This window comes from Lampetra planeri, chromosome 6, assembly GCF_965212315.1.
Source record: "Lampetra planeri chromosome 6, kcLamPlan1.2.h2, whole genome shotgun sequence".
Classification (NCBI taxonomy): Eukaryota; Metazoa; Chordata; class Hyperoartia; order Petromyzontiformes; family Petromyzontidae; genus Lampetra; species Lampetra planeri.
This window is the reverse complement of record NC_136112.1, coordinates 9,242,223-9,269,519: the sequence shown is the minus strand read 5'-3', so window position 1 is coordinate 9,269,519 and position 27,297 is coordinate 9,242,223. Positions and strand designations below refer to the sequence as shown.

General features: G+C 44.6%; 1 protein-coding gene across 4 annotated transcripts in view; it reads right to left on the bottom strand.

The window, feature by feature from the left end:
- Positions 1-27,297, bottom strand: part of LOC144719507 (RIMS-binding protein 2-like) — a 148,574-nt gene that overhangs the window by 42,204 nt on the left and 79,073 nt on the right. For all 4 annotated transcript variants that reach the window (XM_078595495.1, XM_078595497.1, XM_078595494.1 and 1 more), the window contains 2 exons: positions 25,692-25,829; positions 18,134-18,217 (listed from right to left, as the gene is read on the bottom strand). In XM_078595495.1, coding sequence (XP_078451621.1) covers positions 18,134-18,217; positions 25,692-25,829 — 222 coding nt within the window. The remainder of the gene's footprint in view (positions 1-18,133; positions 18,218-25,691; positions 25,830-27,297) is intronic.

The following is a 27,297-nucleotide window of genomic DNA, read 5'->3' as shown; positions in this document are numbered from 1 at the left end:
CATGAACTATTTATATTATGCTTTATGACAGCTAATTAAGTGCTATAAATAAAAGCCATTACCCGATATGTCACCTATCACGTTTTTCTTTTTAAGGCCACGGTGTTATTGACTGCACGTGTTAAGTTGTTGTTATTTGTGCTTGTGCACCATTTCCAATGCGCATCATCAGATAACATGTTTCATTTTGTAAATGGCAGTGGGGCTAAGAGCGTGTACAAAGATTTTTGTTTTTTACTTGAAGAGACAGATGTATGAAAGAGACGCTGATTAATGCTCTGTGTTGCATATTCTAATCGTCTCATTGTGAAATGCCAGTGTGGTGAAAAGCATCTACTCTGCGCAGAAATACAGTCAATTACTTTCTATATATGGGCACATCCACTCATTGATGAAACGCCCCCACTATAAGATGCACATATGGCACAAAAGACCTGAATATCAACGTAATAATATGAATGCATATAAACGGCACACTGCTCACAAACATTTGTAGAGAAAAACTGCCCATCAATACATTTGAATGCAACTTTTTGTGTGAATATGACATACTGTAAATATTACTGTTTGTGTTGTGATGGAAGACCACGGGTAAATAAAGAAGCACTCAAAAAACCCCATCGATCCACGTAAAATAAAATATATTTTCACTCCTTCAAAAGCGGCAGCGCTTGCCAGTACCATTTGTTCAAGGGGACAAAACGATGGACCAGATTTGACATGGTGGGTCTCATCAGCAGATATCAAGTCCGTTAAACAAATGATGTTGTGTTGCCAGATGGCTATTTGCAAGAGTCATCTTTCTCGACTATCGAGGGGATATAGAGCAACACACACATAAATAAATAAGCAAGCAAAAGCCTGTCTCTCCACATAGAAACAACAAAACATATCTCTAACATATGAATGCATACACACACACCTTAGAAATGTACAACACAGTGTACAGCACACTGCAGGTGAATATTAATATTTTTGTACGACATTTTGAATATGAAAAAAAATGCACATTAATGTTCCACTCTGCTCCATGGATTCCCACCAACAATGCCATGTCCCACTATTTTCAGCATACAATTACCAAGAACATAATCACCTCCCTTTTCAAAGAATCAGACTGCTTCTACGTCATTCATAATTTAAAAAAAAGACTCCCGTGTTACTCATGCCAATTCAATCCAGCACAAAGTCAAACACTTTGTAAACAGGATGCTTACATGTACAAAAACAAAGATCCCCCAAAAATATAGCCTTAACAGACTGTAGGGGCAAGTGCTGTTAGCGAGCACCTATGAAGGCCGGAACGGTACACGAACGAGGGGGTGGGTGGCCAGCACCACGCCCGACCGCCTTTGTCTCCCCAGTGGTGATGTTTACACACCGCACCAGGTACTCATTTAAGGCTGAGTCGACCTAGAGGAGGCCCAGGACCGGTTCAGATAATCGTCACTGGTGTTAGCCGTGAGCGGGAATCGAACTCGGGTCGCCAGGTTCATAGCGCAGCGCGCTAACCGCTACACTACCGCTCATCACCACTGTCACACACATTCAGGTCTCCCATAAGGGCTATTTTGAGAGTGGAGGGCCCAAATGTCGTACTGAAAGCTGGAGCTATAATAAATCATGTACGGCCCGTTATCAATCCATTGCTGGACAAAGACCCTCTCCACGCCACACCTCACCGCGCTGGTCAGCGTGGGTTTGGTGAAGAGGGTGCGCCCACGACCAGTTCGTGTATCACCCACCACCGATGTGAGCACAGTGCACGAGCCACTATTCCACTGCTCTACTCCACGTGACATACGGTGCTCGAAAACACGCAGGGATGTACCGAGCAAAGGACCAAAGCAATGAAAAAATTAATACCCACGGGAACGTGGAATGCTCTTATCTCAAAATATCACTCGCCGACATTACGAGCAAATCTATTCTCTGAGCTCCCCCCCCCCGCCCCAGTGTCTGTGAATGCAGCTGATGAAACAGAATGCCTCCAAAAACTAAGGCAAATCAAATAAAACAGTGGGATGTTAAAAAGTAAAGTCAGCTCTACTCTTGAATCAGCCTGAAGCACATTAGGTGACCATTCATCAGGGTATAGCGCAGCCTTGTCGCCCATGCTACACAAATGTTTGCCATTAACCCCTCTGTACCCGTTATCCTGGCCTTGTGCTGCCAGGTCCTTTCTTCTACTTAAACAATTGCCAGACTAAGAGGCATGCGTCAACATCACAAAGCCACTCCTCCTCGGTGGCCTTGAGCGGCTAATGGGTAACGGCTGTGAGAGAGGAGTCAAGTGACCCACGGCAACATTTCAACTTCAGAATGCACATGCTGCCCACTGTTAGGCTTGCCACATCTATCAACGTTGACCAATTAAAACATTAGGAATATAACACTTTTGCGCACCAAACGAATGCCACGATTAAGCTACTACTACTATTTTTTATTTTACCAGGTAAGGCCCACTGAGCTATGTAGCTCCATTTCAGAAGCAACCTGGCCACAAGTGATAGTGGCTTATTACGTGGGAATTTATAGCAGCCAAATACTCCAAACACATGTTGTTTCTAAATGTGGAGGGAATAACTGGAGGACTTGGAGAAACATCCACGTAACCACGAGGAGAACATGCAAACTACAAATATACAAGTATTAGGATCGGGAATGAACCCGCGACTTTTTTCATACCAGGCGAGGGAGTTAACATCTCGCCACCGTGGTGCCTCGTTCTAATTCAATTAAAGAATCCATTATTCTTGTATTTTTTTCCGATTATTTTGTTCCTCGTTTTTTGTCTCACTCATACTTTTTTGTTGAAACCATTAGCCTGAATTAAAGTCTCGACAATTGTTTTCATGTAGTGTGTATATTTTGTATACAGTTTTTAATAAATCACAAACAATAGATTTTAACATGCACAGTTCAATGTGTGTGCCGTGACCATGAGAAAACATTTAATCGATTCATCGATTTGCGCCACGTGTTAACACACCATGCATTGTAAATATCCGAGCCAATTGTCAATCCACTGCTGGATAAAGGTCTCCCTATGCCACGTTGGCCAGTGTGGATAGATAAAGTGAGAGTCCCCGGGATCGGTTCAGATATCTCTCGCCACCGATGTTAGCCATGGCCCGGGAACCAGACTCGGGTCACCAGGTTTTGAAGCATAGTATGCTAACCACTATTTCTCTTATCTTAGGGCCAGGCAACATGTAGTGTGCATTGCTCTTGTATGTTAATCGGCAAGCACAACAGAGCAACTAAGAGGTTTATGAGGTCACATCCCCACAGCCTAAGTGGGCTCAGAATCTCTGACCCAGTTTCAGTCTGTGTTGAATCCAAAGCAATAACCGATTGTTAAATGTCACATCATCAATTTACGTGTCACATGTTCTCTTGGAAGCAATGGTCCAGTTTACTAATTTGAGGATGCAAATGGCCTAAGGTGTCAGGAACAGTACTGTCAATCCTCGCCGACGGTTTTGGGTAGCAATCTCGTACAACAGAACTTCACAAGTAGATAGAGATTGTATGTTTGTTGAAATGAAATGTATCTAAACAGAGCTAATAAAAAAAACAATCCCGTTAATAAAAAAAATAAACGAATGGCCATGTCATCAATACTTACGAAGCCTGAATGGGTTTCCGGTGTAGGAAATCGATAGAAGACGAAATTAACAAAATTGGCAATTAGTTACGTGTCGGGTCCTATCCACGGCGAACGTCCAAGTGGAATGTGAAGGTCTCACGGATGGGTCGCTCGCAAAGTCTTCAATGCAGGTCTGGCCCTGACTGGCTTGTGAATTTCAATTTGTACACTCTTCTTACAAAAATCAGGAAAAATAGAGTTCAGAGAAAAGGTGCCTGTTATACAAAAATAACTTTTGCAAACTCGAAGATTTTGCTTTCAGTGCTGTATTAAACAGCTGGCTACAATAATTAAATATAAATGGCATGATTGTTATGGTTTTCTCCCATGAAATGACAATTTCTGTGTTAATTAACACCTTTATTTACAATTCCGTCAGAGAGATACAATTTGTAAAAATGTAGGCTTATGTTTGTTTTTTCTTGCATGCGTAACCTCTAAGTAAAATGTAAAGGTGCAGCCCCTGCAATTGCTTGCTCATGCCACTGCTGGCTGAAGGGCTAGCACTAGGGGAAGCTCCAGAGAGTCCCTCTGGAGAGTATGTTGGTCTACTCTTCTCCACTGGCCAGATGCCTTGAAAGTGGTGAGGGTACCCACACTTTACCCCACCACCCACGACCCGCCGATCGATTAACTGTGGGAGTACCCATTTATGCTGGACGAAAAGGTGCGGAGGTTTAATAAACTTGCCCAATGTTTCAACTGCAACGTCAGGAGGTTGAATCAAACCCATGACCTCTGGATTGCAGGCGTAGTTTAAAAAACATTACACCAACTGTTCATAAAAGCTTATTTCATTTCAACGGAAGAATTGCACTTCAGTTTGTATTTTAATTCACTTATTTTTAAAATGTCCAAACTGACTGTGATATTTCTTTCTCCCCATTTGTAGATGGTACTGAAGGCAATAACACAGACGACACACTTTACAGAGTTCAAATTACCCGGGAGGGCAATGAGAGTTGCGAAAAAGCCAAACACAAACAGGATGATTAAGAAAGTTATCGCATGCTTTTAATGAAGGGGGCGATGGAAGGCGTATATTTTTCACTACATCCCACCTCCAAACTCACATCACATTCCAGGTCCTTTTAACACCATTTTTCAAAATATGGATTTTAAGTCGAATATGGATCCAAGTGAGGTCAGCCACTCGCTCGTGCAAACGAGTGGTGTAATGGACTTAAAATCAACCTTGCCAAAATCAAAGTCTTCGGACCATTTGTAGAGAAGTGGGGACACTAAAACCAAAATGACATTTACATTAAGAAAATGGAAAGCTTCTCACTCGATATTTTCCAAAATTATTCATCGGCTGGCTTGGAGTAAAGATTATTGGCATAAGGCCCTACCACTAGAGTATAATAATCATATATTACCATTTCCTATATTTCTATAATCCTATGAACAGCTATATACAAAATAAGGTGCACATCAAAGCACATTCCACTGCAGTATCATGAGGACAAAATTAGGCAAGATGGATGTCTCGATGCCAATATAATTCCCAGCACAACATTCTCCATTGTTCTGGCAGAAATAAGCACTGCGTTTATATACATAAAGTGTAAATTAATGATATCAATCCACAGCCTCCCTATACGTGGACACCATGTCTCATGGTTCTCCCAGACTGTGATCCATCACACTGCTACTTGTACACCAGAGTTGATTACTTCTTATTTTGTGCCATACCCTCCTGCATAATCTATTTCTCTCAACGTCTTAAAACCCAACATAAAGAAGCACGAACAATGTAACATATTTTATATGGACCTGTCTAGTTTGTTTACGGTTTGGCAGACACACACACACATATTACACCCATGCAAACATCTCCAATAATCAATATGAACAAAGCCGGAACATTTTTCAGAACGAGCAGTTTTTATCCTGCCTGCTGCTGTCTCGGGCAACTAGCCCCAGGGAGTGTGCGTGCCCTGCTTTAATGTACGAGAGGTGGACACAAGCAGCATTGAGCACTGAGACGGACGAGCAATTAGCATGCAGCCTCTCCTGGAAAAAGCATGCGGGTACTAAGGATCAATTGCAGTGACACATCTTGGTAAAATGATCATCGGGAAAACGTGTGATCAAGCGCCGTTTTCACGACAAACGTTGCCGCAGTAATCTGCATGATGAATGCATAGGAGCATGCTGAAGTGCCCTGAATTTACCACCCAGCTGGCAAGTTGAGACTTTTTTTTTTATTACAGATTAATAGTTCACTTTCTGAATGTGGTCAAAATCAGGAAACACGTGTCACTATGAGGTGAACAGGTGTGGAAGATCAGAACGCTGAGTCGACACCACTGAGAGGCTGAATTCTAATTTGGGTTTCAGCCACTGCCTGTGATTAGACCGGTTTCTCAAGTGTAGACATTTGATGGGCTCAGTATAGTCCCCAATGGCTGTTCAAACAACCATCTTGTTAATTTGGATAAATTCCAGCGCTGATAATTTTTAATATCAGTTTTACAACACGTGACAAACATCGATCTCACAGCAGAGTGTGTGCGGGGGAAGACCCCCCCCCCGCTCCCCTACTGAAGGGTTTTTCGGAAGAGGTTCTGTGAAAATCTCATGCCGGCCACACTTCTCAAGAGAGATTTTGAATAGGATTTTTTTTTAAATATATGTCAAGACATGATGCCCATACAATTGCACCGTGAATAAAATTGTAAAAAAGAACGGTAAATAAAATTACTAACAAAAGTCTGGATGGTATGAGCCACAGACTTAAAGTGGGTTCGTTTCACATTGTCATTCCAATAATGAGAAAATGTTGAGAAAGTAATAGACGGCAATGCAATGGAAATAAGATTAGATATTGTCTCATCTCCTGAATCCCAGTGTCTTTGAATCAGTAACACCCTAATATTGTAAGACACTACTAGTTGTGTAACAAATTAACACGGAAACAAGTTAGATAAACAATAAAACAATTAAATGTGTTAGCACAGAGCGAGGGCACAACTCCACGATTGCCAGATTATAACGTACCTTTATATATATACCATTACACTCTTCCACATATTTATATATGAACACACTGCTAAATATAAGAGCACCGCATTCTGAAATGACTAAGGGCCAATCATTTTTTTTTCGATTTAAAGCTTTCGTGACTGCAGGGATTCATTTTCTTGGTTCTTTCGGTAAAGTCACGTAGAAGGGAAGTAATAAAATAATAAAAATAAAACATAATAAAATAATTCTCACGACGTTTCGGCCACAACGCAAGCAGCCGTCCTCAGGTGAAGACCAGGTCTGTCGGGGAGACAGCGTCTGAATTCACCTGAGGACGGCTGCTTGCGTTGTGGCCGAAACGTCGTGAGAATTATTTTATTATGTTTTATTTTTATTATTGTATTACTTCCCTTCTACGTGACTTTACCGAAAGAACCAAGAAGGCCAATCATTTGCTGCCTGATTGAGACGACAGCACCGTACACAAATAATGTGCGTACTTGTAGGAGCTCAACGGCATGCGTTTGTAATATCACAAGGCGTCTTACGGGCATGTTTAATTAACTTGCACCTTCTTACACGCTCACAAATAATTATTGCATGCGAGTAGCAAACACTACTTCATGAGCCTGACATTCTAATGAATATGTTTTTAATCATATGGACAGGTGAGCCAGCAAGAAGTACTAATTACGCACAAAGCCGGTCTTGCCTTCAAGTTCCCACACCACCCCACCACACTCCCCCTCGCCCACCACCGTACCTCTTCCCCCCCGCCACACCCTTTCAACTTTGCTCCAAGTTACACGGAGTGAACTTAACACGTAGGTTTTCGCGACCAATATTATCCGTAAGAGGTTTTTTTGGGGGGTTAGATCGTGTAAATAAATACTCCACCGAGTGAATTTGATCCACTGTGCTTCCCTGTGATGAAATCATAGAACTCAACATGTTTTTTCTCACATTACCAAACCTCGCTCGAGACTCCAACATTGGAGAGCATAACCCCCACTTTTGATTGACACTTATCTTATAGAAAAGGCAAAAACGCACCAAGGAGCCAGTAACAAAATAGGCAATGGAAGGTCATTTTAAAGTTGAGCAGCAAGAGGAAAGAAGCAGAGAGAATTGCTGTGACCTACAATGTGTGGTGGTTGAGTGGAGTGGGTGTGTGTTGTTTTGACCTAGAATGTAGCGGTTGAACACAGTGTAGATGAGATTAAATGGTAAAACTGGTAGACCGAGAATGGTTCATGAAGATGGTCATGACTGACGACGATGATGACGATGATGATGATAACAACTGCCGTGTCAGACTGGGCACCAATGATTGCACAAGCGGTTCACTGTGTATATAAACAAAAAACTTTATTCCAAAAAGGGGGGGGGGGAATCTGTGTTATTGCCATGTGATGAACTCTCCTTTAAAGGGTTATGAAAAATGTTGCAGGAGTGTGGAGAATTAAGTCCAATGGAGATACTTTAGAAATAGTTCTGTGATGCACACCGCACTCACTGCAGAAGTTTCAAATAGACATTTCTCTGTCTCATGACATGACCCCTATATAATAATTGCACATTGGTAATTACAAACAGTTCTCCAAAACTCTAAAACATCCCTCTACTCAATGCTTATCCACTCCACTAAGCGTCCAATGACAAAGCATTTAATTGGGCGGCTGACGGAGAGTGCTCATTTACGAAATCAGTGACAAAAATATTCGTCTACGAAGCGGTTTTAATATTCGTCAACGACAACTGAGGGAATGAACATGGCCAACATTTCACAACTTAGAGCGCGCACTCAATGTTCGACTGCTTTCCTCCACGAGACAAAGACAATTGCAACATTCGCAGACCGAGCCTTGACAAGAAATTACGTCGACGAGATTAAAACTACATTATTATATATATTTTAAAGGCCAACTAAATGAACACCGCTGACGAGTATGGGGCAAATTCTTCAGCTGCTCACAACACCAGGGTGCCCTAGGGGTCAGGGGTCACCCAAGGGCACGACGGCAGCGCGTGCCGGTTCACGCCGACGATGCCACGTGGGGTCGCTTCAACACGGGAGTCACGCAGAGTGGCATTAAAATTTGGCACGTTATTTATTTATTTAACCTTCCCATCTTATTACCGCCCTCATTAAAATCTATTCCCTCCAACTCCGCCTGCAAGGCCCCGCATGATTCCGTCCGCGCAGTGAATCATTCCTCGTAGAGATTATCTTCGCATTTGCGCAAACAATCGTCCCGGATAGATTTATTCCCCAGAGCTAGAGTCAATCATCTCCCTCCATCTCCATATCTCATCTCGCAGTCTAGGCTTGAATATAGATTCACATTGTTTCACATTATTCCATTATATTGCATACAGGGGCAAAAATTGAAATAGCCATCGCTCACGTGTTTGAGGTCCTGTATTAATATTTTACGACATCATTGCCGATTTATTTTATAACCTTTTTTATTGGTTATTCGAAGTGTGAATACATTTTATTTGCACAAGCGAAGTGTTTGGAGGCAGCTACCTTGGCATGTGCCAGACCTCCTTTGAACCCACAAGCACAAAATAATGAATCTCTTAGACAATAATAAACACAAAAATAAATATCCCTGTATAGCCATACAGATGGCTGTGGCAAGTGCTCATAGTGCACATCTATAAAGGCTGACATGGTGCTCAGAGGGGTGGTGTGCCTGGTACCATGCCCGGCTATTGTGTATTCCCAGTACTGCTGTTCAGCACTCACTGCACATGAGATACTCATTTAAGAATGAATTGACATGAGGGAAACCCAGGACAGCTTCAGATATCGCGTGCCACCGATGTTAGTCCATAGCAGGAGGTGCAAACCACTGCAATATCGCTCCCCAACAACAACCGCCATTCACCACAGCGCCTGTGCCTTGCTTGGTGCAATTTGAGGCCGCGTTAAGTATCGAAGGCCCGCTGGCAGGAGGTCACGGAACAGACCCAGGTGTCATGGGTTGACTGACTGAAATGACCGGAACATGCACCAACATCGCTCCTCAGTCACATAGAAACACACACCCACGTTTATGTATATGTAGTGACATCGCGGATGTCACCGTGTGGTGCCAGCCCGAGCGGGCCACGGCGTGCGATGTACTCGCATTGCGGACTTCACGTATGTAGCAACATCGTGAATGTCACCGTGTAATGCCGGCTCTAGCGAGGCACGGCGTGCGATGCATTGTCATCGCGGACACCCCATAGGTGGGTGTAGTACCAGCCCTAGAAGGGGCTTGGTGAGCGCTGGAATAGCGCAGTGGCACCACGCGTGGCATGCAGTGCTGACTCCTACAGGAGGGAGTGTGAGTGTCAGCCATGGGATGAGGTTGCCCTAGGCCATGGCACTCTGGTTGAACCTAGAAGGCACGTGACCAGTAAGATCTACACAGGGGCTCCAGGTGGGGGCTTGGGGGTGGTCACGTGTCGGGGTGAGATCCTACAGGAAGGGTCGAGAAACGACAAAGAGGTTTCTCGAAGGTGGTCGTGGCCAAGGGCGGGGCCAGCCACGACCCAGCAGGATATAAACCGGGTCCCCACCAGGGACCGGGGTTCAGCGTTGCTGCCGTCACCTGAAGATCTACGTTCTACGTCCAAGAAGAAGTCACCAACACGTGGACGAGGACCAAAGCCAGGGTCCTGTCCGTTGTAGCTACTCTCAGTAAGTAGCGTAGTTAGCCTGGTGGTCCACCACCATAGCTAATCTGTTAAAGGGGCAGTAACCCCTTTGTGTTATCTGTTGGTGTCAATAAGTATGCCTCCAAGAAGTACGTATGCGACTCAGTTGAACCCACTACATATATACACACACCCAACAATCAAGAAAAAGATCCTCGAATAGCCTTTAACAGACTTTTTCGGCAAGGGGTGTTGCCAGCACTTATTATGCAAACATAAGACAAGTGCACCAACCCACACATGCACGTGGACAGATACCCACACACAAACAAGCCTACATATAGCCATACACACACACCCACAGATGCGCACGTACACAACATACCCACATAGATGAGCACACACACACCCGCACACAGAAGGGGTCGTGCACACATACCCACACACGATCGTACCCACACACTAAAATTTACGCAAAGGTGACCTCTCCAAACAGATGCACAGAAGAAACAAGCACATGACAAGGCCACACACAACAGCGTTGTGAGAACACGCCATGCCGCACATAGAAAAAAAAAGATAAACACGAAGGTTACGTCATAACCAGCCATGAGACCCGATGGATCCACCTTCCCCCATTTTCTACATTGGGAGCATTTATTTGCAACGACAAGTCGAGTCACAGACGACGGTGCATTTAGCATAATCATCCAAACTTGTCTGAGCAGAAGGCCTCACTGCAAGTGCTTCCATTGCCTTGTAACGACTCGCACACCCTCACAACACAAATAATTATCACGATTTGTCATTGCGATTCTATTTTTTTCCCACAAATTGGTGCACTGTCGCCCTTCCAGTGGCTGGCAGGAGTCAAGTGAACTAAGGACAATGTATCAACGGCAGCCAGGAAGTATCGATGCAGGATTGTGGCCTATCCAAGCCGTCGCCATCTCTCACAGTCTCGCGACACAACAATCCATCGAACTCTCCTACACACGAGCTGATCCCATCGCTCCGTCTCCGGGGAGGATGGTGGGATGTCCTCTGGGGGCGTGTTACCTACTCTGGGTGTCACTGACGACACAGTTAATCTTTACCACGAGCCAGCATCCCTTATAGTGACAAATCCCGTCCAGTCCAGTCCTCTTACTTTTAAAAATCTCTATATATAAAAGGCAAAGTTGTGATTGTGTGTCTGTTCAAAATGTTTAGCGTACTTCCCGACAATAATGCATATATGTTTTGCACGGCAAGTGAACTGTGACGGCAAATCTGTCACGTGACCCGCGCATGTGGAAGCGTAACGCATTGTATTGTAGCGGTTAGCACGCTGCGCTACGAACCCGGCGACCAGAGTTCGATTCCCGCTCACGGCCACCACCGGTGACGATTATTTTAACCGGTCCTGGGCCTCCCTTAGGTCGACTCAGCTTCAAATGAGTAACTGGTGTGGTGTGTGAACATCGCCACTGGGGAGACAAAGGCGGCTGGGCGTCGTTAATCCAAGTCCCGGGCGAAGCCGGGTAGTAAAGCTAGTGTTCTATATGACGCAGAACCTGCCGAACAATAAATAAAATATTCAAGAACGTGACTGGGAACAGAATAGCCAAAAATGTAGAGGCCAAACAGCCTCATGAGCAGCTACCAGGAACATTATCGATCAGATTCTGAAGATCCTCGTGAGTTTACCCATACCATTGTGCCTACCCTTTGTAAATAATAACAAGTAAACCCGTTTTTCACTATAAATCCTTTATATGCGTGGCATCGGGGCGGCTAGAGTCCTCTCGTCCTCTGGCTTGAGATGGCTGCCACCTATGGGTCAGATGATTGTCTGGCAGCATTAAACAATTGGTAATTAAATATATATTTTTTTTCCCTAAACAGTGTCAAATTTTGGATTTTTTTTCACGAAAATGCATTGTCACGCACAACGAGTCTGGGGGCAAAATGTCAGCTCGATTGGATCACGGGAAGTGGGTTAAAAAACGACCGAAAGATTTGCACGGTCCTAAGCAAGCAAGCGAACTTAATATAAAAGATTTAAAAAGGCATTTTGCTCAGTGGAAATGTATGCAGACATTCAAATTCACAAACCAAGTCCTAAATGGAAAAATAGTAGTAGTAGTAATGATAAAAATTGTAGTAGTAGTAAAAAAGACACACCGAGACATTAAACAGACTCAGACATGAATATGCACTATTGCCAAAGTTATTCAGAGCGGCATCAGAAGATTATTTTTTCCCCCCAAAAATGTGATTGCTGAAGGGCTGAAAAATGTAAAGTATTAAATCATTTCTCTAAGACGATGGTACTTTGCAAGCCGACTGGCTATCAACAAAGATTCGTTCACGAAGCCATCCATATATACAGACACAGACACAATTTCAACCGAGACGACGGTTTTAAACTCAGCAATCATTGGAAAGATGTCACCAACCACTTTGGGTCATGACTTGATTTGTGTTTTATTGTCAACCTCTACCGTCAGCAGTGTGGAGGTGTGTAGCGAGGTGCAATGCCCCCCCCCCATCTCTACCCCCCCTCTCTACCCCTATCTCTACCCCCCCCCCTCTCTCTACCCCCCCTCTCTCCCCCCTATCTCTACCCTCTTCCTCCCCCCATTGTCGAACACACTTGGACTGCGCCCTCGCCTTCAGCTCCACCTCTATCTCTACCCCCCTCTCTCTCCCCCTGTCTCTACCTCCCTCTCTCTCCCCCTATCTCTACCCCCCTCTCTCTCCCCCTATCTCTACCCCCCTCTCTCCCCCTCTCTCTACCCCCCTCTCTCTCCCCCTGTCTCTACCCCCCTCTCTCTCCCCCTATCTCTACCCCCCTCTCTCTCCCCCTGTCTCTACCCCCCTCTCTCTCCCCCTGTCTCTACCCCCCTCTCTCTCCCCCTGTCTCTACCCCCCCTCTCTCTCCCCCTCTCTCTACCCCCCTCTCTCTCCCCCTGTCTCTACCCCCCTCTCTCTCCCCCTGTCTCTACCCCCTTCCTCCCCCCCATTGTCTGACTGGCTGCCCCGCCCATGCTGTTCACGCTGCACAAGCTCTCCTCCTCCAACTCTCGTCCCCCGCCCACTCACTTTGGAAACCCTGATAAGCAGTTGCATTCGGAGGCTTGCCCTCTTTTCTCTCCGCCTGATGAAGACGGCTTGAGTTTGCGATCGAAACGTCGTGGGTTTTTTGCTTTTATTTTTTTTTCATTATTTTTTATTTTTTATTTACATGACTTTACCGAAAGAACCAAGAATATTAAATCATCTCAGAATTGCTGATGACATTGTGATTATAATAGTCAATGGAAAGTAACTACAGAATATGATTGAAGAACATAACGAAGGCAGAAAAGCTGGTCTCAAGATAAATATGCACAACACAAAAGTCACATCCAACAAGTTTGCCAAACGATCAAATGTGTCTAAACTAAACCATGTTTTATTTTACCAGGTAAGGCCCACTGAGCTGTAAAGCTGTGGTTTATGGTGTGGATAATTATAGCAGCCAAATACTCGAAAAATATGTTTATAAATGTGAAAGGGAAAACCAGAGGTTCCAGAGAAAACTCCACATGACCACAGGGAGGACATTCAAACTCCAAATATACAGGCATCAGGGTCTGGATCGAACCCACAACCTCCTGTATACCAAACGTGGTAGTTAACATCTCGCACCGCGTCTGCTGTAGCGACAGAGTGTTTACACCTCGGGCAGCTATTGAAGGCAGGCTGAGATTAAACAGAATTAAATTAAAGCAGATGAGAGCAGGTTAGAGTGCTCTTGGATAACTGAACTCGATAATGAAAAGCAAAATACTTGTAGATTAACGTTTATAGTCGGCGGTATATCACCTGCGATGACGTACGGATCAAAAAGATGGACATTGACAAATATAATGGAACAATAACTGAAAAAATCCCAAAGCGTGCGGAGGCGCGCGCTTGAAATGACACTGAGACAGAAAGATGAGCACAGGGATCAACGACAAACCCATACGAGTCATAAAACATCGATTCTTAACACCCGCCGATTGGACACATGTATTAAGAGCGTAAAAGATTGATTTTCATCAATGAATCGATAGCTTGTTGTGCCTGTCGTTTTTTTTAAGCAGCCTGTGGCAAGACGACACCAATTTTGAGTTTTAATGACCTCCAACACGTTGCCCTTGCTTAGGGAGACGCCCCACAAGGCGACTTCAAGACAATGCTAATGTTCTCAAATTTCTATACGTTAAGATATCTTTCCATTCCTGTAACATTTATCTTTCATTCCAGTTTACCGACTGACGTGACCTTTAAGAAGAACACTACTTGCCATTCCGGGCGATGCAATCGCTCCATGTCTAAAAAAATTCCAAGAAAAACAACACAAGCAATATCATTCAGGGTAATGAATGTCAATAAATACACATAGACAGCATCGGCCTCCAAATAAATGCAGCCGTGCTTTGTTTGTCCGCACAAATAAAAATACGAAATTAAGATATCACAATTGCACGTAATAGTGTAATAAAATTTCAAAATGGCATGGCGAATAGGATAGGATTGGGAAATATTTTCCGGCATCTTAATAGAAGCAGTCACTACAAAAATGGATCACATTCTGCCAGTCGCGAGCAAAGCCTCTGGCTGGACCAAAAGCTCTCGGTAAAATGCTAGGCGTAGACAGAAAACTCGAGTATCTTTCAGGGACCACAGAGGACCATGCACTTTTCACAACAAATACGTGTGGAAGGTACTTTTACTGAACGGCACATCCGCTTCACGCAGCCAACAGGAGCAAAATAAACCGGGAAAAAGAACAATGCAATTTAAAATAATTTATATCGAGAAATGCAAGCTGTCACGGAGAGAGTGAGAAGTTTTAAAGAAGAAATAAACACCACTGTAGGGAAAGGCAGCTCATGGCGTGGCTGGCTAGCTCACCATCACGCGACGCACACCAATGGACTTTTAATGAACTCATAGGCTCCTTGACGTTGATGAAGTAGGACTAAATATGCCCACTGTGACCTGTTAGAGAATCATTTCACACCAGGTGCCACAGCAGTAACAGCAGCGGCGGCGGCGGCCTCAACGAAAATAAAAACATAACCTATCAGCGGTCATTTCAGTGCAAATTTATTTCGTCAAAATCTGCCACAGAAATATAAAACGCTGCGCAACCTCTCCTCTGGGCTGCATCGCTAAGATGCTAGAAATGTTGTCATAGTTTTTTTTTTGCAGTCTGAGCCAACATCACCATCAGCAATGATCAATCCATCGCTAGATGAGGGCCTCGAAAAGCCATCATCACCTCCCAGGTTACCAATCCATCCAGCACCTGCACACACGCTCACATCAGTGATCCATCTCCGAGGACGTGCATCGCCAATTTCCCACCACTGCAAATCGAACTCATCCATGGCGTCAACTCCTCCTCCAAGAGCGTCACACTGTGTAAGCTAAATATTCGTCCAACATCACCACCAGCAATGATCAATCCATCGCTAGATGAGGGCCTCGAAAAGCCATCATCACCTCCCAGGTTACCAATCCATCCAGCACCTGCACACACGCTCACATCAGTGATCCATCTCCGAGGACGTGCATCGCCAATTTCCCACCACTGCAAATCGAACTCATCCATGGCGTCAACTCCTCCTCCAAGAGCGTCACACTGTGTAAGCTAAATATTCTTCCAACATCACCACCAGCAATGATCAATCCATCGCTAGATGAGGGCCTCGAAAAGCCATCATCACCTCCCAGGTTACCAATCCATCCAGCACCTGCACACACGCTCACATCAGTGATCCATCTCCGAGGACGTGCATCGCCAATTTCCCACCGCTGCAAATCGAACTCATCCATGGCGTCAACTCCTCCTCCAAGAGCGTCACACTGTGTAAGCTAAATATTCTTCCAACATCACCACCAGCAATGATCAATCCATCGCTAGATGAGGGCCTCGAAAAGCCATCATCACCTCCCAGGTTACCAATCCATCCAGCACCTGCACACACGCTCACATCAGTGATCCATCTCCGAGGACGTGCATCGCCAATTTCCCACCACTGCAAATCGAACTCATCCATGGCGTCAACTCCTCCTCCAAGAGCGTCACACTGTGTAAGCTAAATATTCTTCCAACATCACCACCAGCAATGATCAATCCATCGCTAGATGAGGGCCTCGAAAAGCCATCATCACCTCCCAGGTTACCAATCCATCCAGCACCTGCACACACGCTCACATCAGTGATCCATCTCCGAGGACGTGCATCGCCAATTTCCCACCACTGCAAATCGAACTCATCCATGGCGTCAACTCCTCCTCCAAGAGCGTCACACTGTGTAAGCTAAATATTCGTCATGTGTTCGTAACGCCATGGCGCCGCCGATCTCGGGTTTTTGCTCGCACAGTTTCTGTTCCCCACCTCCCCCCCCGTGCTCTGTACTGGGCTCGTGTTGAGTCGCAATAAAAACAATTAAATATCCGTCATGTAACATTTGTTGTTCAGTTTGTGTACATGTTTATATGCAACAATCGGAAGAGTGGTTATAATTATTAAGGAGTCCATATAGAATAGTGTTACCGATCATAACAATTTAATGTTATCACAAATACTCTGGGTCCAACAAACACACTTATTTAACTGATTTCCTAAATATTGGTGAGGCCAACCAAGAAGTTGAGTTTACCGTGCTTCATTTTGCATATCAATTACACTTGCACAAATTCAAATGTGCTGCTCATAAACTCAATTATATTTGTTCCAAATCACTGCTTTTAAGTCCCTCTCGAACATTATTAGAATTCCGATTTAAAGCTTTCGTGACTGCAGGGATTCATCTTCTTGGTTCTTTTGGTAAAGTCACGTAGAAGAGAAATAATAAAATAATAAAAATAAAACATAATAAAATAATTCTCACGACGTTTCGGCCACAACGCAAGCAGTCGTCCTCAGGTGAAGAACAGGTCTGTCGGACGCTGTCTTTCCGATTCTCACGACGTTTCGGCCACAACGCAAGCAGCCATCCTCAGGTGAAGAACAGGTCTGTTGGACGCTGTCTTTCCGAAAGACCTGTTCTTCACCTGAGGACGGCTGCTTGCATTGTGGCCGAAACGCCGTGAGAATTATTTTATTATGTTTTATTTTTATTATTTTATTATTTCCCTTCTTCGTGACTTTACCGAAAGAACCAAGAAGATTATTAGAATTCACATCAGTCGCTCCGGCACGATCGTCTAGATGTCTTAGACAGCTTATATTGAGGAAAGTAACTTTTCAAATTTCTTAGCCAAAGTCAATTTAGAAGAAAAAAAATCATCAATCTCACCGACATTCATTTGCTCAGCAAGTACACAGACATTCAAATACACACACGCACGCATGAGTAGATAAATGCACGTACACACACGTTACCAGTCTACTCCAAATCGGTCACCAGGGACCAAACCACAGTGAAAGTGCCGACGTGTGTTCATGCATTCTCTCGGTAAGCTGACCAAACTCAGCCGACGGGTTAATTCACACTCACCTGAACTTCCTCACACTCACCTAAACTCACTCGCCCTCTCCTGACAGGCTAACTCTCCCTCTCATAACAGATTAACTCACTGACCCTGTCCTGACAGGCTAACTCACTCACTCTCTGCGGACAGGCAAACTCACTCACCCTGTCCTGAAAGGCTAACTCACTCAGCCTCTTCTGACAGGCTAACTCACTCAGCCTCTCCTGTCTGACAGATTAACTCACGAACCATCTCCTCAAAGGTAAAATGGCATGTGAAATATTGTCAAGTAGCGTTCCTGTGCCGCTGTTATGAACGGGCAGCAGGAAAGCAGCACCTCCTTCACGCGCTACTCACCAGGTCTTGGCATCGGCGCTTCCGCTTCTTGACGTCCTGTTCCAAAACTTCGGCCTCCTTCCTCTTTTTGCTCAGCTCACCCTCCTGGCAGAAGGTCAGGTGGTGGAGGGGTGGGAGAACCGTGGACTGATTACGTATAGTATCCAGCCTTCTCCGCATGTGTTCATGCAGAGGCCTTTGTCAAACCACTGCTGAATTGAGGGCTTCTCAACACCTGCAGGGGTTATGGGGGTTATCTGATTACACTCCGCCACGCTGGTCAGCATGCGTTGATGATGGTCGTGAGCAACAGAGGTGGATGCAGAGCAATGCTATACAACAATGGAATCTGTTGCACAGTGCTGACAACAACATGGTGTTCCCAGCAGCTTGCCATTCAAGTACTTGCCAGGTACAAATCCCACTTAGCTTGACGAGATCTGCCCCATTAAGAGTGGTTTGGTCGTAGGTTACTGTATGCGACGGCTTTCCGAGCGTCATCCTTTCACAAGAGTGGGGTTTGCGCAGGTATTGAACCTCTTCTAAATGTCTCATTCAGGTTCCTGGTCAAATGGGGTTTGCGAATTTTACCCCACCACAAGAATACAATGCAGTGTGGATGTACACAGCGTGTGAGCGCAACTGCATTCATAGAAGGCTTTATTTATTTAAAGCAAGAAATCGACAGTTCGTCAAAGGCAGAGTTAAAGAGGACGGGTTTGACCCCAGGATTTGGCCAAGGGGCAGAAGCTCAGCAGCACAAATGGCTGAGGGGAAAGATATTCCAGACAGTGGGGGCGGCAGAGGTGAAAGCGTGACCCTCCCACCAAGTGAAGCTTGACTGGGAGCTTCGAGAGAGGCCTCGGTTACTGTCAATTCACTCCCTCCATGGGGACCTATGATGTCGGTGGAGAGACGGAAAGAGGTTTTAAACCCGTCAGCTTGAGATTGCATGTATGCATGTTGAACTTCTTTCGCACCGTACGTAGCCGACCATGCTAATCGGAGGTGCGGAGGAAGGACAACAAACTAAACACAAAAGGCAGAACTAAGGAAATGAGTTTTCGATCTAGATTGCAAGTCGGGCACAAACGAATCTATATCCCAGGTGATACTGCGTTTTTATTTAAACATATTTGCGGATAAAATGCGGTTTCAGCATGCAGACATGCTTTTTGGATTTAAGCGGAACGAAAAAGATGAGGATGGAGGTCGATTAAGAATAATGTTTTCTCTCTCTCCTGCTTTGTTAATCTGTAGTCATTGGTTCTTTCGGTAAAGTCACGTATGTAGAAATAAAATTAAATTTAAATAAATCACAAATAAAATACAATTTAAATAAGCGCTCATCATCAGGTGAAAATGGGGCAAAACACATAGCGAGGGAACACACAGAGGGACATCACACACAGAGCACACAGAGAACGGCTAACTGCACGGAGGCAAATACAGCAAGAAGATGGGAGACGCTAACTCCCTCTGTGTGTTCCCTCGCTATGTGTTTTGCCCCATTTTCACCTAATGATGAGTGCTTGTGTTGCGTTCGAAAGGTTGTGATTTATTTAAATTGTATTTTATTTGTGATTTATTAAAATTTAATTTCATATCTACCTACGTGACTTTACCGAAAGAACCAGTATAGTAATTCCTGCAATCACGAAAGCTTCATTTCTAGATTTGTTAATCTGCTTTGGTATCTGCCATTTAAGACAGGATGGAAATATGGTGAGCTAAAATGATTTTTTTTATAAACAGCGAGTGTGTTCATGCTAGACCTTTATTTTATTGAAAAAAAAATTAACCCGTAAAAACAAAGTTTTTCACTATAAATCCTTTATATGCGTGACGGCTAGAGTCCTCTCATCCTCTGGCTTGAGATGGCTGCCACCTATGGGTCAGATGATTGCCTGCCACCATTAAGCAATTGGTAATTAAATTTAAAAAAAAATTCCTAAAAAGTGTAAAGTGATGGAAAAAAAATTTCACGAAAATAAATTGTCACGCACAACGAGTCTGTGTGCAAAATGTCAGCTCGATTGGATCACGGGAAGTGGGTTAAAAAACGACTGAAAGATTTGCACGGTCGTAAGCGCGCAAGCAAGCAAGCAAGTGAACTTAATATAAAGGATTTAATAAAAGATGCGTAAGTGGAGAACAAAAATTTACCTAACAGACGCGTGAGGGTGCACATACGACTGACGAGAGACTAAAAGGGGGAGCAAAGCATCACCGCACAAAGCTCACACCAAGTCGGAAGCACAGATGCATAGACAACAAACCCCACGTAGACATCAAAGCGTCCGCCAATATAAATAGAGCAATAAAGCCGCACAGGAGCGCTGGAACAAAGACTCGGGAAAGATCACAGACACGTGCAAGCAATTCAACGGCACAGACATGTGAAGTACACAACACTCAGAGACGAGAGGAAATTCGTGCCAAAACAGAGCGACAGTGATATTCATTCCGTTAGTTCCGCAAATTATCAATCATATTTCAAGGCTCGCACCTAAGCGTTGTAGCCGTGATCCGTGTGCTGCTATGTATAGGCACATTGGAAGTTACATAACGAAGCACATCCACTCCATTAATCTCACAGCATCACATATCGTATACATAGCTGCAGTACAAGCAGACAACATCTTTATTTGGCTCATTTGCAGCCCCTTGTCAACCCACTGCTGGATGAAGACCTCCCCAGGCCGAACTTCACCACCTCTGACTGGTGACGGTCAGTGAAGTGGTGGGGCGGACAGGGCCGGTTCAGATATTGCTCGCCGCTGATGCTAGCTGTGGATGGGAATCTAACTCAGGTCATCTAGTTCACCGAACAGTGAACTAGATGTGTCTCTTGTGCGTCGTCGCTTTAAGATGTTCTCTGTTCATATATTGTTTGTTGCGGTTGCACCCGACTCAAGAGCCGCATGGCTCACAGGGCTATACCAAATAAATTAAACTTAAAATCTATATATAGCAACACCGGATGTTATGCAAGGATAAAGAGGCCATTCTGTACATGAAAGCACTCATCTCACACACACACACAACATAGACTTTTGCAATGGTGATTGAAGTGGTGTGTGTCCTGCATTTACTGCTCAACTCACTCACTTTCAAAAGGTCATTTTACTTTTCGATATTGATCAAAAGGGTATGGTGGTGGCGGTGGCAGGGATGATGACTATGATGAAAGGTTACCTACCCACACTTTACGACACCGCCACAAATGACTCAACAATACGACTGCTCTACCGGCCGATCGCTTTATGTCTATGTGGATGTACACCGCAGATAAGCGATTAGAGGTCAAATGCCCACGGTCGTAGCTGCCTTGACCGAGAATAAAACGTGGCACATTTCCAATGGCAGTCGGCGTTGGATGGGACCTCACAATGCGCAGCCAGCACTTGAGCTCGCCCTAACTACTGCCTATGAACAAATCACCCGGAATGTATGCTGTCTCACCAGATCTCGGAAGCTGGGTAGGGAGCTGAGCGAGGATAGAGCGCTTTGATGGGTTACCACACACACAATAGGTTGTCATAGGGCTTAGGCGGGACTCTACATGGTGAGCAGCAGAAGGCAGCGAGGCTAAATCCATCACTGCGCTGAATTCTTCCCACCTTTACCAATCAGTATTTGGCCAGCGTGACCAAGCAAGGTAAAATAAACCTCATGATTGCAAACAGCTGTGGGGGAGATCCTCATCCAGCAGTGGGCTGACAAGGCGGGTGTACGTGTAGGCATGCGTCTAACCAGCCGATTTGGCACAGTGGCAGAGCGAGGGGCACGCAATCGGACGGGTGAGAGTCTCCAAATCCTGGTCGGAAGTCTACTCAGACCCCCCTTGTCGCTCTGGGGTGATTAAAATGAACACGACTCTCGACGCAAGTTCAAAAATGTGATAATTGGTTTTTTACCCTTTTATCTGGCAACAAAACTGACACCTTTTTTACAAGGAGTCATGTTTGCATTGACCACAATACCTGCGGTCGGAATGTAAACAACAAACACAACTCTGATAATGTATGCACTGTCCTTGAAATTGATTGGTCCACACCCGAGACAGCATTTCTTAGAGCCTGGTCTCACATGGTGTTGGACCAGATAATGCCAAAAGGCGCACTAAAAGGGTAAAAAACCAATTATCATATTTTGCTACTGGCAAAGGAGGTTCCAATGGTTCAAAGATGTTGTCCCATAGAAAGTCTCACCAAACTCTATGGAAATGTGGCATTTTTACAACTGGCTCATGGCTGTGCACTGGACATGAGCACTTCCCCGTGCTCGAGACAAAAGGGCTGCCTAAAAAATATATTATATACTTTTTTAAATATTTAAATTGCCTGGATTCCACGATCAATGCTAACTGAACAACAAAGATGACTTGGAGTGGTCCTCCCATGAAAGAGGCCAGAGCTTTATTTGTACGACTGAACACTACAAGTCGGCAATGTAGAGAACATTGTAATAAAGGAGCTCATTAAAGGAGCCGGGCTAAAAACATTGCCACCTGCAGCACCAAAGTGACCACAGTGCCTTCATTAATTTAGCGGATCCCACGTGGATGTTCGTGGCATCCATGCTGTGCACCCTCCACTCTCTCCGCTCTGGTGCCATTCTTTCCACTGTGAGATTCATTCCCATGTTTCCTTTATCGCTGTCTACCCGTCATGTTGGCAGCCTTGTCCTATTGCCTCCTTTCTCTGTCGATGACTCTGTCTCTCTCTCCGTACGAAAGAAATATGCCGACTGTTTCCGTGCGGCGTCGCGAGATGCAGACGACAGTGTGCCGAGATGCTTTATGAGCCCAACATGTCTTGTATTGTGTTTCCATCCTCGTGTGATTATCTTGTCAAGGCCACTGCCGCCTGTTCTCAATAAATGCCCAGAGTAGCTTAGCTCTTTATGCTGTGTGTCCTCCAATAATTATTATCATTACTTCTGCGAGCACAAACTCATCTGTTCTGCTCGGCACAAAGCTGAATCAGAATATTTATTTATACTGGAGGAATCTGAGGAGCAATAAAGCTCTTTTTTTACAGATGTGCAGTAGGGGCGGGTCAGAACATTACTTCAACAAACAATACAAAAAGACGATAGGAGTGCAAAGCATAGGAAAGGTAAACATGCCAACTCCAAATATACAGTTGTCAGGGTCAGGATCGAACCCCCGACCTCCTGCATACCAGATGAGGAATATAACATTAAACCACCCTGATGCCCCTTTAATAAATAAGGCATATAAGTTCAAATTGCATCATCAATTACCCAAGCTTGGGAAAGGTAGTAAAACAACAGCAAAAACAGTCTCAGACCACACTAAGACAACACACAGTACCTCAATAAAATTGTACCTTAAACTATCAATACATTAAGAATCAAATAAAAACACATTGCCAAATGTGGCTGTATCCAGCACTAATCTGCTTCAGAATATTTCTTGAAGCGAATGAGGAGTAAGCGCTTGACGCTTTGGCCAGGATTTACATTCGCACAGTACGAGTGTTCGGATGTAAATGTCCGAATAGGGCTTACTGTATATGCCTGGGTCTCTCTCTCAGTAAACCCTCTTTGACAAGAAGCAATTGCATCAAGAGAGCAATGCCAATAACCTTCATCGAAACATCACGAGATGATCTATACTATCAGAAGTCATGCAGAGCATCATCCTGTAGGTTGGAGAATGGCCCGCGGAAACAGATCATGCAGAAGTATTTCTGACATCCCTTCAAGTTACCTCTCTTATCTATTTGCTTTTTGGAGAAGACATGTTTGTTGCACCGACAGTCAAAGTGATAGCTTTAATTCTCAGGGGCGGAAGTTACTATGATTGAGTTTTTGTGCGCAACCACTGGTGAGATCAAACAAGGACCAATCAGGCATGAATCACATTGGTCATTAAACAACGCCACATGAACTCACTGAACCACAAATATATACATAAGCATAGCGTTGAAGAGAAGGCACAGCAGACGTACAGCCCTTTTTGTCGATCCACAGTTGGACGAGGGCCTTTATGGGGGTCTCAGTAAATGGTAAAAGGTGGCGACGGCAACAGCTGAAAAAGTGGAACCAAACAGTGCAGAAGGATACAGCATCTACAGGCGCTTTGTGTGTGTAGGTAGAGCCCTGAGATGGCACAAGACCGTGACAGGGGGAGAGACAGCGAGTTGCCCGACGCATTGTTGACACGCAATAGACTAAGCAAGTCATTGGCGACCAGGTTGAGACCACGGACTCACTTCGTTTGAGAATACGTCTTAATTACAGGTGGATCAAACCCAGCTTCGAACCCTGGATGTCAGCCCAGAGCTGTGATCCCTGGGCCACCTGACCACCTCCCCCTCCATCGGTGATTTAGACACGGGCCAAAAAGGGTTGCCTGCAGCGATAGCAGTGCTGCTGCTGTGCAGTTGTGTAATCACTGCTCAGGACAGATGGAGCTGTGACCCATGGGAAAGCGTTCCGAGGGTGTGGGAGAATAATGCAGTTGTGTTTTTTTTTGTCCGTGAACAAATAAAAGAACCGGGACCCATAATCAATGCCCACACTTGTACACGGCACGATAACTCTAATGAGGTCATGCACCGTAGGATTCGTTCGAAAATGCTCGCTATTCATCGGCATATACGCAGTGAACATGCACACGCTGTATACACGAAGAATGAGGTGAATATACATGACTAAACTCATCTATATTGTACAAGTACTTATTGTTACACATAGAAATTCTCTCATCCTTCCCCGCAATTCAGTGCCACTCACGTATTGCTACTGTCCAGTGTCATGGACGTGGTTGCTTTTAAATGCTTTATGAATATAAAGGAAGTTGTACACACTAGGCACTGTACGTATGTTTGTATATCTACTTATAAAAGCGATAAATATATATTGAGGAATGACACAACTAAAATTCAGGGTAATGTTAGTCTTGTTTAGAACCACAAATTTTCATGTAGTCAGAAAAAATTTAAAAGATGACACTATTTACATTATAAAGCTATTACTCAATGTTTATAAATACAGCTGTGTGATTATTATGAGCACTGTTTTAAGAATGAGCACTGTTTTAATAATAAGCCCTGTTCTGATATTTAATCATCATCAGCAGCCGTGTTCTATGCACTGCTAAGAGACGCCCCCCCCCCGGCGCCAACATTATCCCTCATGATTCTGCGACGCCACATTCCATCTCACTCCTGTGAAATAGACTTTTGGTGAAGGGCTCCTCAAAGGTACCGTGGGGACTCGTTGCGCAGGCTGCCCCTGCTGTCCCTCGGGCTCGTTGTTGTTATTGTTGTCGTGGTTTTTGGTGCCGAGTCCCGGTGGCTTCATCTCACGCTAGGCCGCGGTGTCGCTCTCTCTCTACTCTCTCCCATGTTTCCCTGCCCACCGCCCCCCCTCCTCAACATCCCTGATGCCTCCTTCTATCCAAACGTAATGTGTTTTCAGATACTGTATATATTGAAACTGTTATTGTTTCTGTTGTATACTTGACGGGTGATGAATGCCGTGAGGGGGGGGGGGTTGGGGCAGGCGGGTGATGGTGCGAGCTGTTGCTGCTGCCAGGACTGACCAGGCGCTTGGAGCGCTGCACCTCCTGCTTGAGCTTCTTGACCTCGGCCTTGAGCGAGCGGTTGGACTCCTCGACAGCTCGCAGGCGCTCCGGGGGGGCTCTCAGGGCTGGCTGGCTGGTGCCGGAAATTTGCCGCCCCTGGTGATGGATACCACACGCGCACGCACACGTACGCACGCACACCTGGCCCGTCAAGCGCTGTGTGGCACACTTAAAATCACCAATAATTGCAAAGAGTTGCTCTGTTTGTAGTTACTGCCACAGGGACAAAGTTACACACTGTATGTGTTAGGTCACGTCACATGTATGTCGCTTTCTTCCAGTGTACACGTATAAAAACGATGAGGTTTCGATGAAATGAAACTTCTGATCTCTCGTTGTGAAATAAAGACATTCACAAGCGTCAGCACAGAACGTACAAAAAAACACGTTTTCAAAATTCTCTATTTGCGCAACAGCAAATTATACGAAAATCTACGATGTCTTCAATAGTGGCGAGTGAGACATCAAACAGCAGGTGAATAGTTTTACTTCGACTGATAACAGTTTAATAACTCAAAGGAGGGAAACACTTTCACAACCAGTGCATTTAAGACCTGTGGAACACTGCAAGTGTATTTAGGGTTCTTAGAATTCAGTGTCAATATCAAAGATTGCAACAGTCAAACTAAAGCAACGTATTGAAGATTCTACGAGTAATGGGAGAAGCGTCCCAAGCCACCCAGCGTGGTTGCCTTGTTAGAATATTACACTGCAATAAAGATCGAAGTTGTACTGATTCACCCCACCTACCCCCCCCCCCCATGGTATTTCCATAATCGTCTCAATGCACAATCGTGATTCGATTCAGAAATCGATAACCTTCTTTACAGTGTGGTGGATATAGCAGCCACTCGCAGCTGCAGAGGTCAAGTTCACCCATTAAACACAACATATACAAATGGATAAACATCAATTCATATGCGTAAAATAATAGATGTCTCGTGAGCTTTCAGAATGACTATCAATTGATGACTCGTTCCACCTCTAATATGTAGGGCCTAGTTGGAGTAGGAGGTCTATTTTCAAGAGAGACTTGGGATTAAATAAGTACAGCAATCATAATATTTAATGATAGATGAGCCTGAGTTATAATTACCAGGCAAGAACCCATTCGGAGTAATAGCTATATATATCAAGGGGAAACTTGGTGCAAATTAGTACAGCAAAACGACATTCTTATACGTTACCAAAACTACAAACCAGAACATTCCTTGCCTATAACATCAGGCAGTTCACCAGCACTTATTCAAACAGGCCTGACTGCCTGTGAGACATCGTAAGTGGAAACAGGTCCAGAGTTTGCTTGGACTGAATCTATGCTGCTGAAAGTAACACAATCCCAGAAGGCCGTGGGCCGGATGGGTTGTGTGGAAAATGCTATATATTTTTATATGGAAAGACAGATATGGAGGAGATGTATTGTCCATATTCTTAGGTTTTTTCGGTAAAGTCACGTAGGTAAAACATTAAAAAAGTAAAATAAAATAAAAATCACGACGTTTCGGAGGCAACACAAGCTTCCGTCTTCAGGTGGAACCGTCACAGCCACGACAGCTGTATCAAG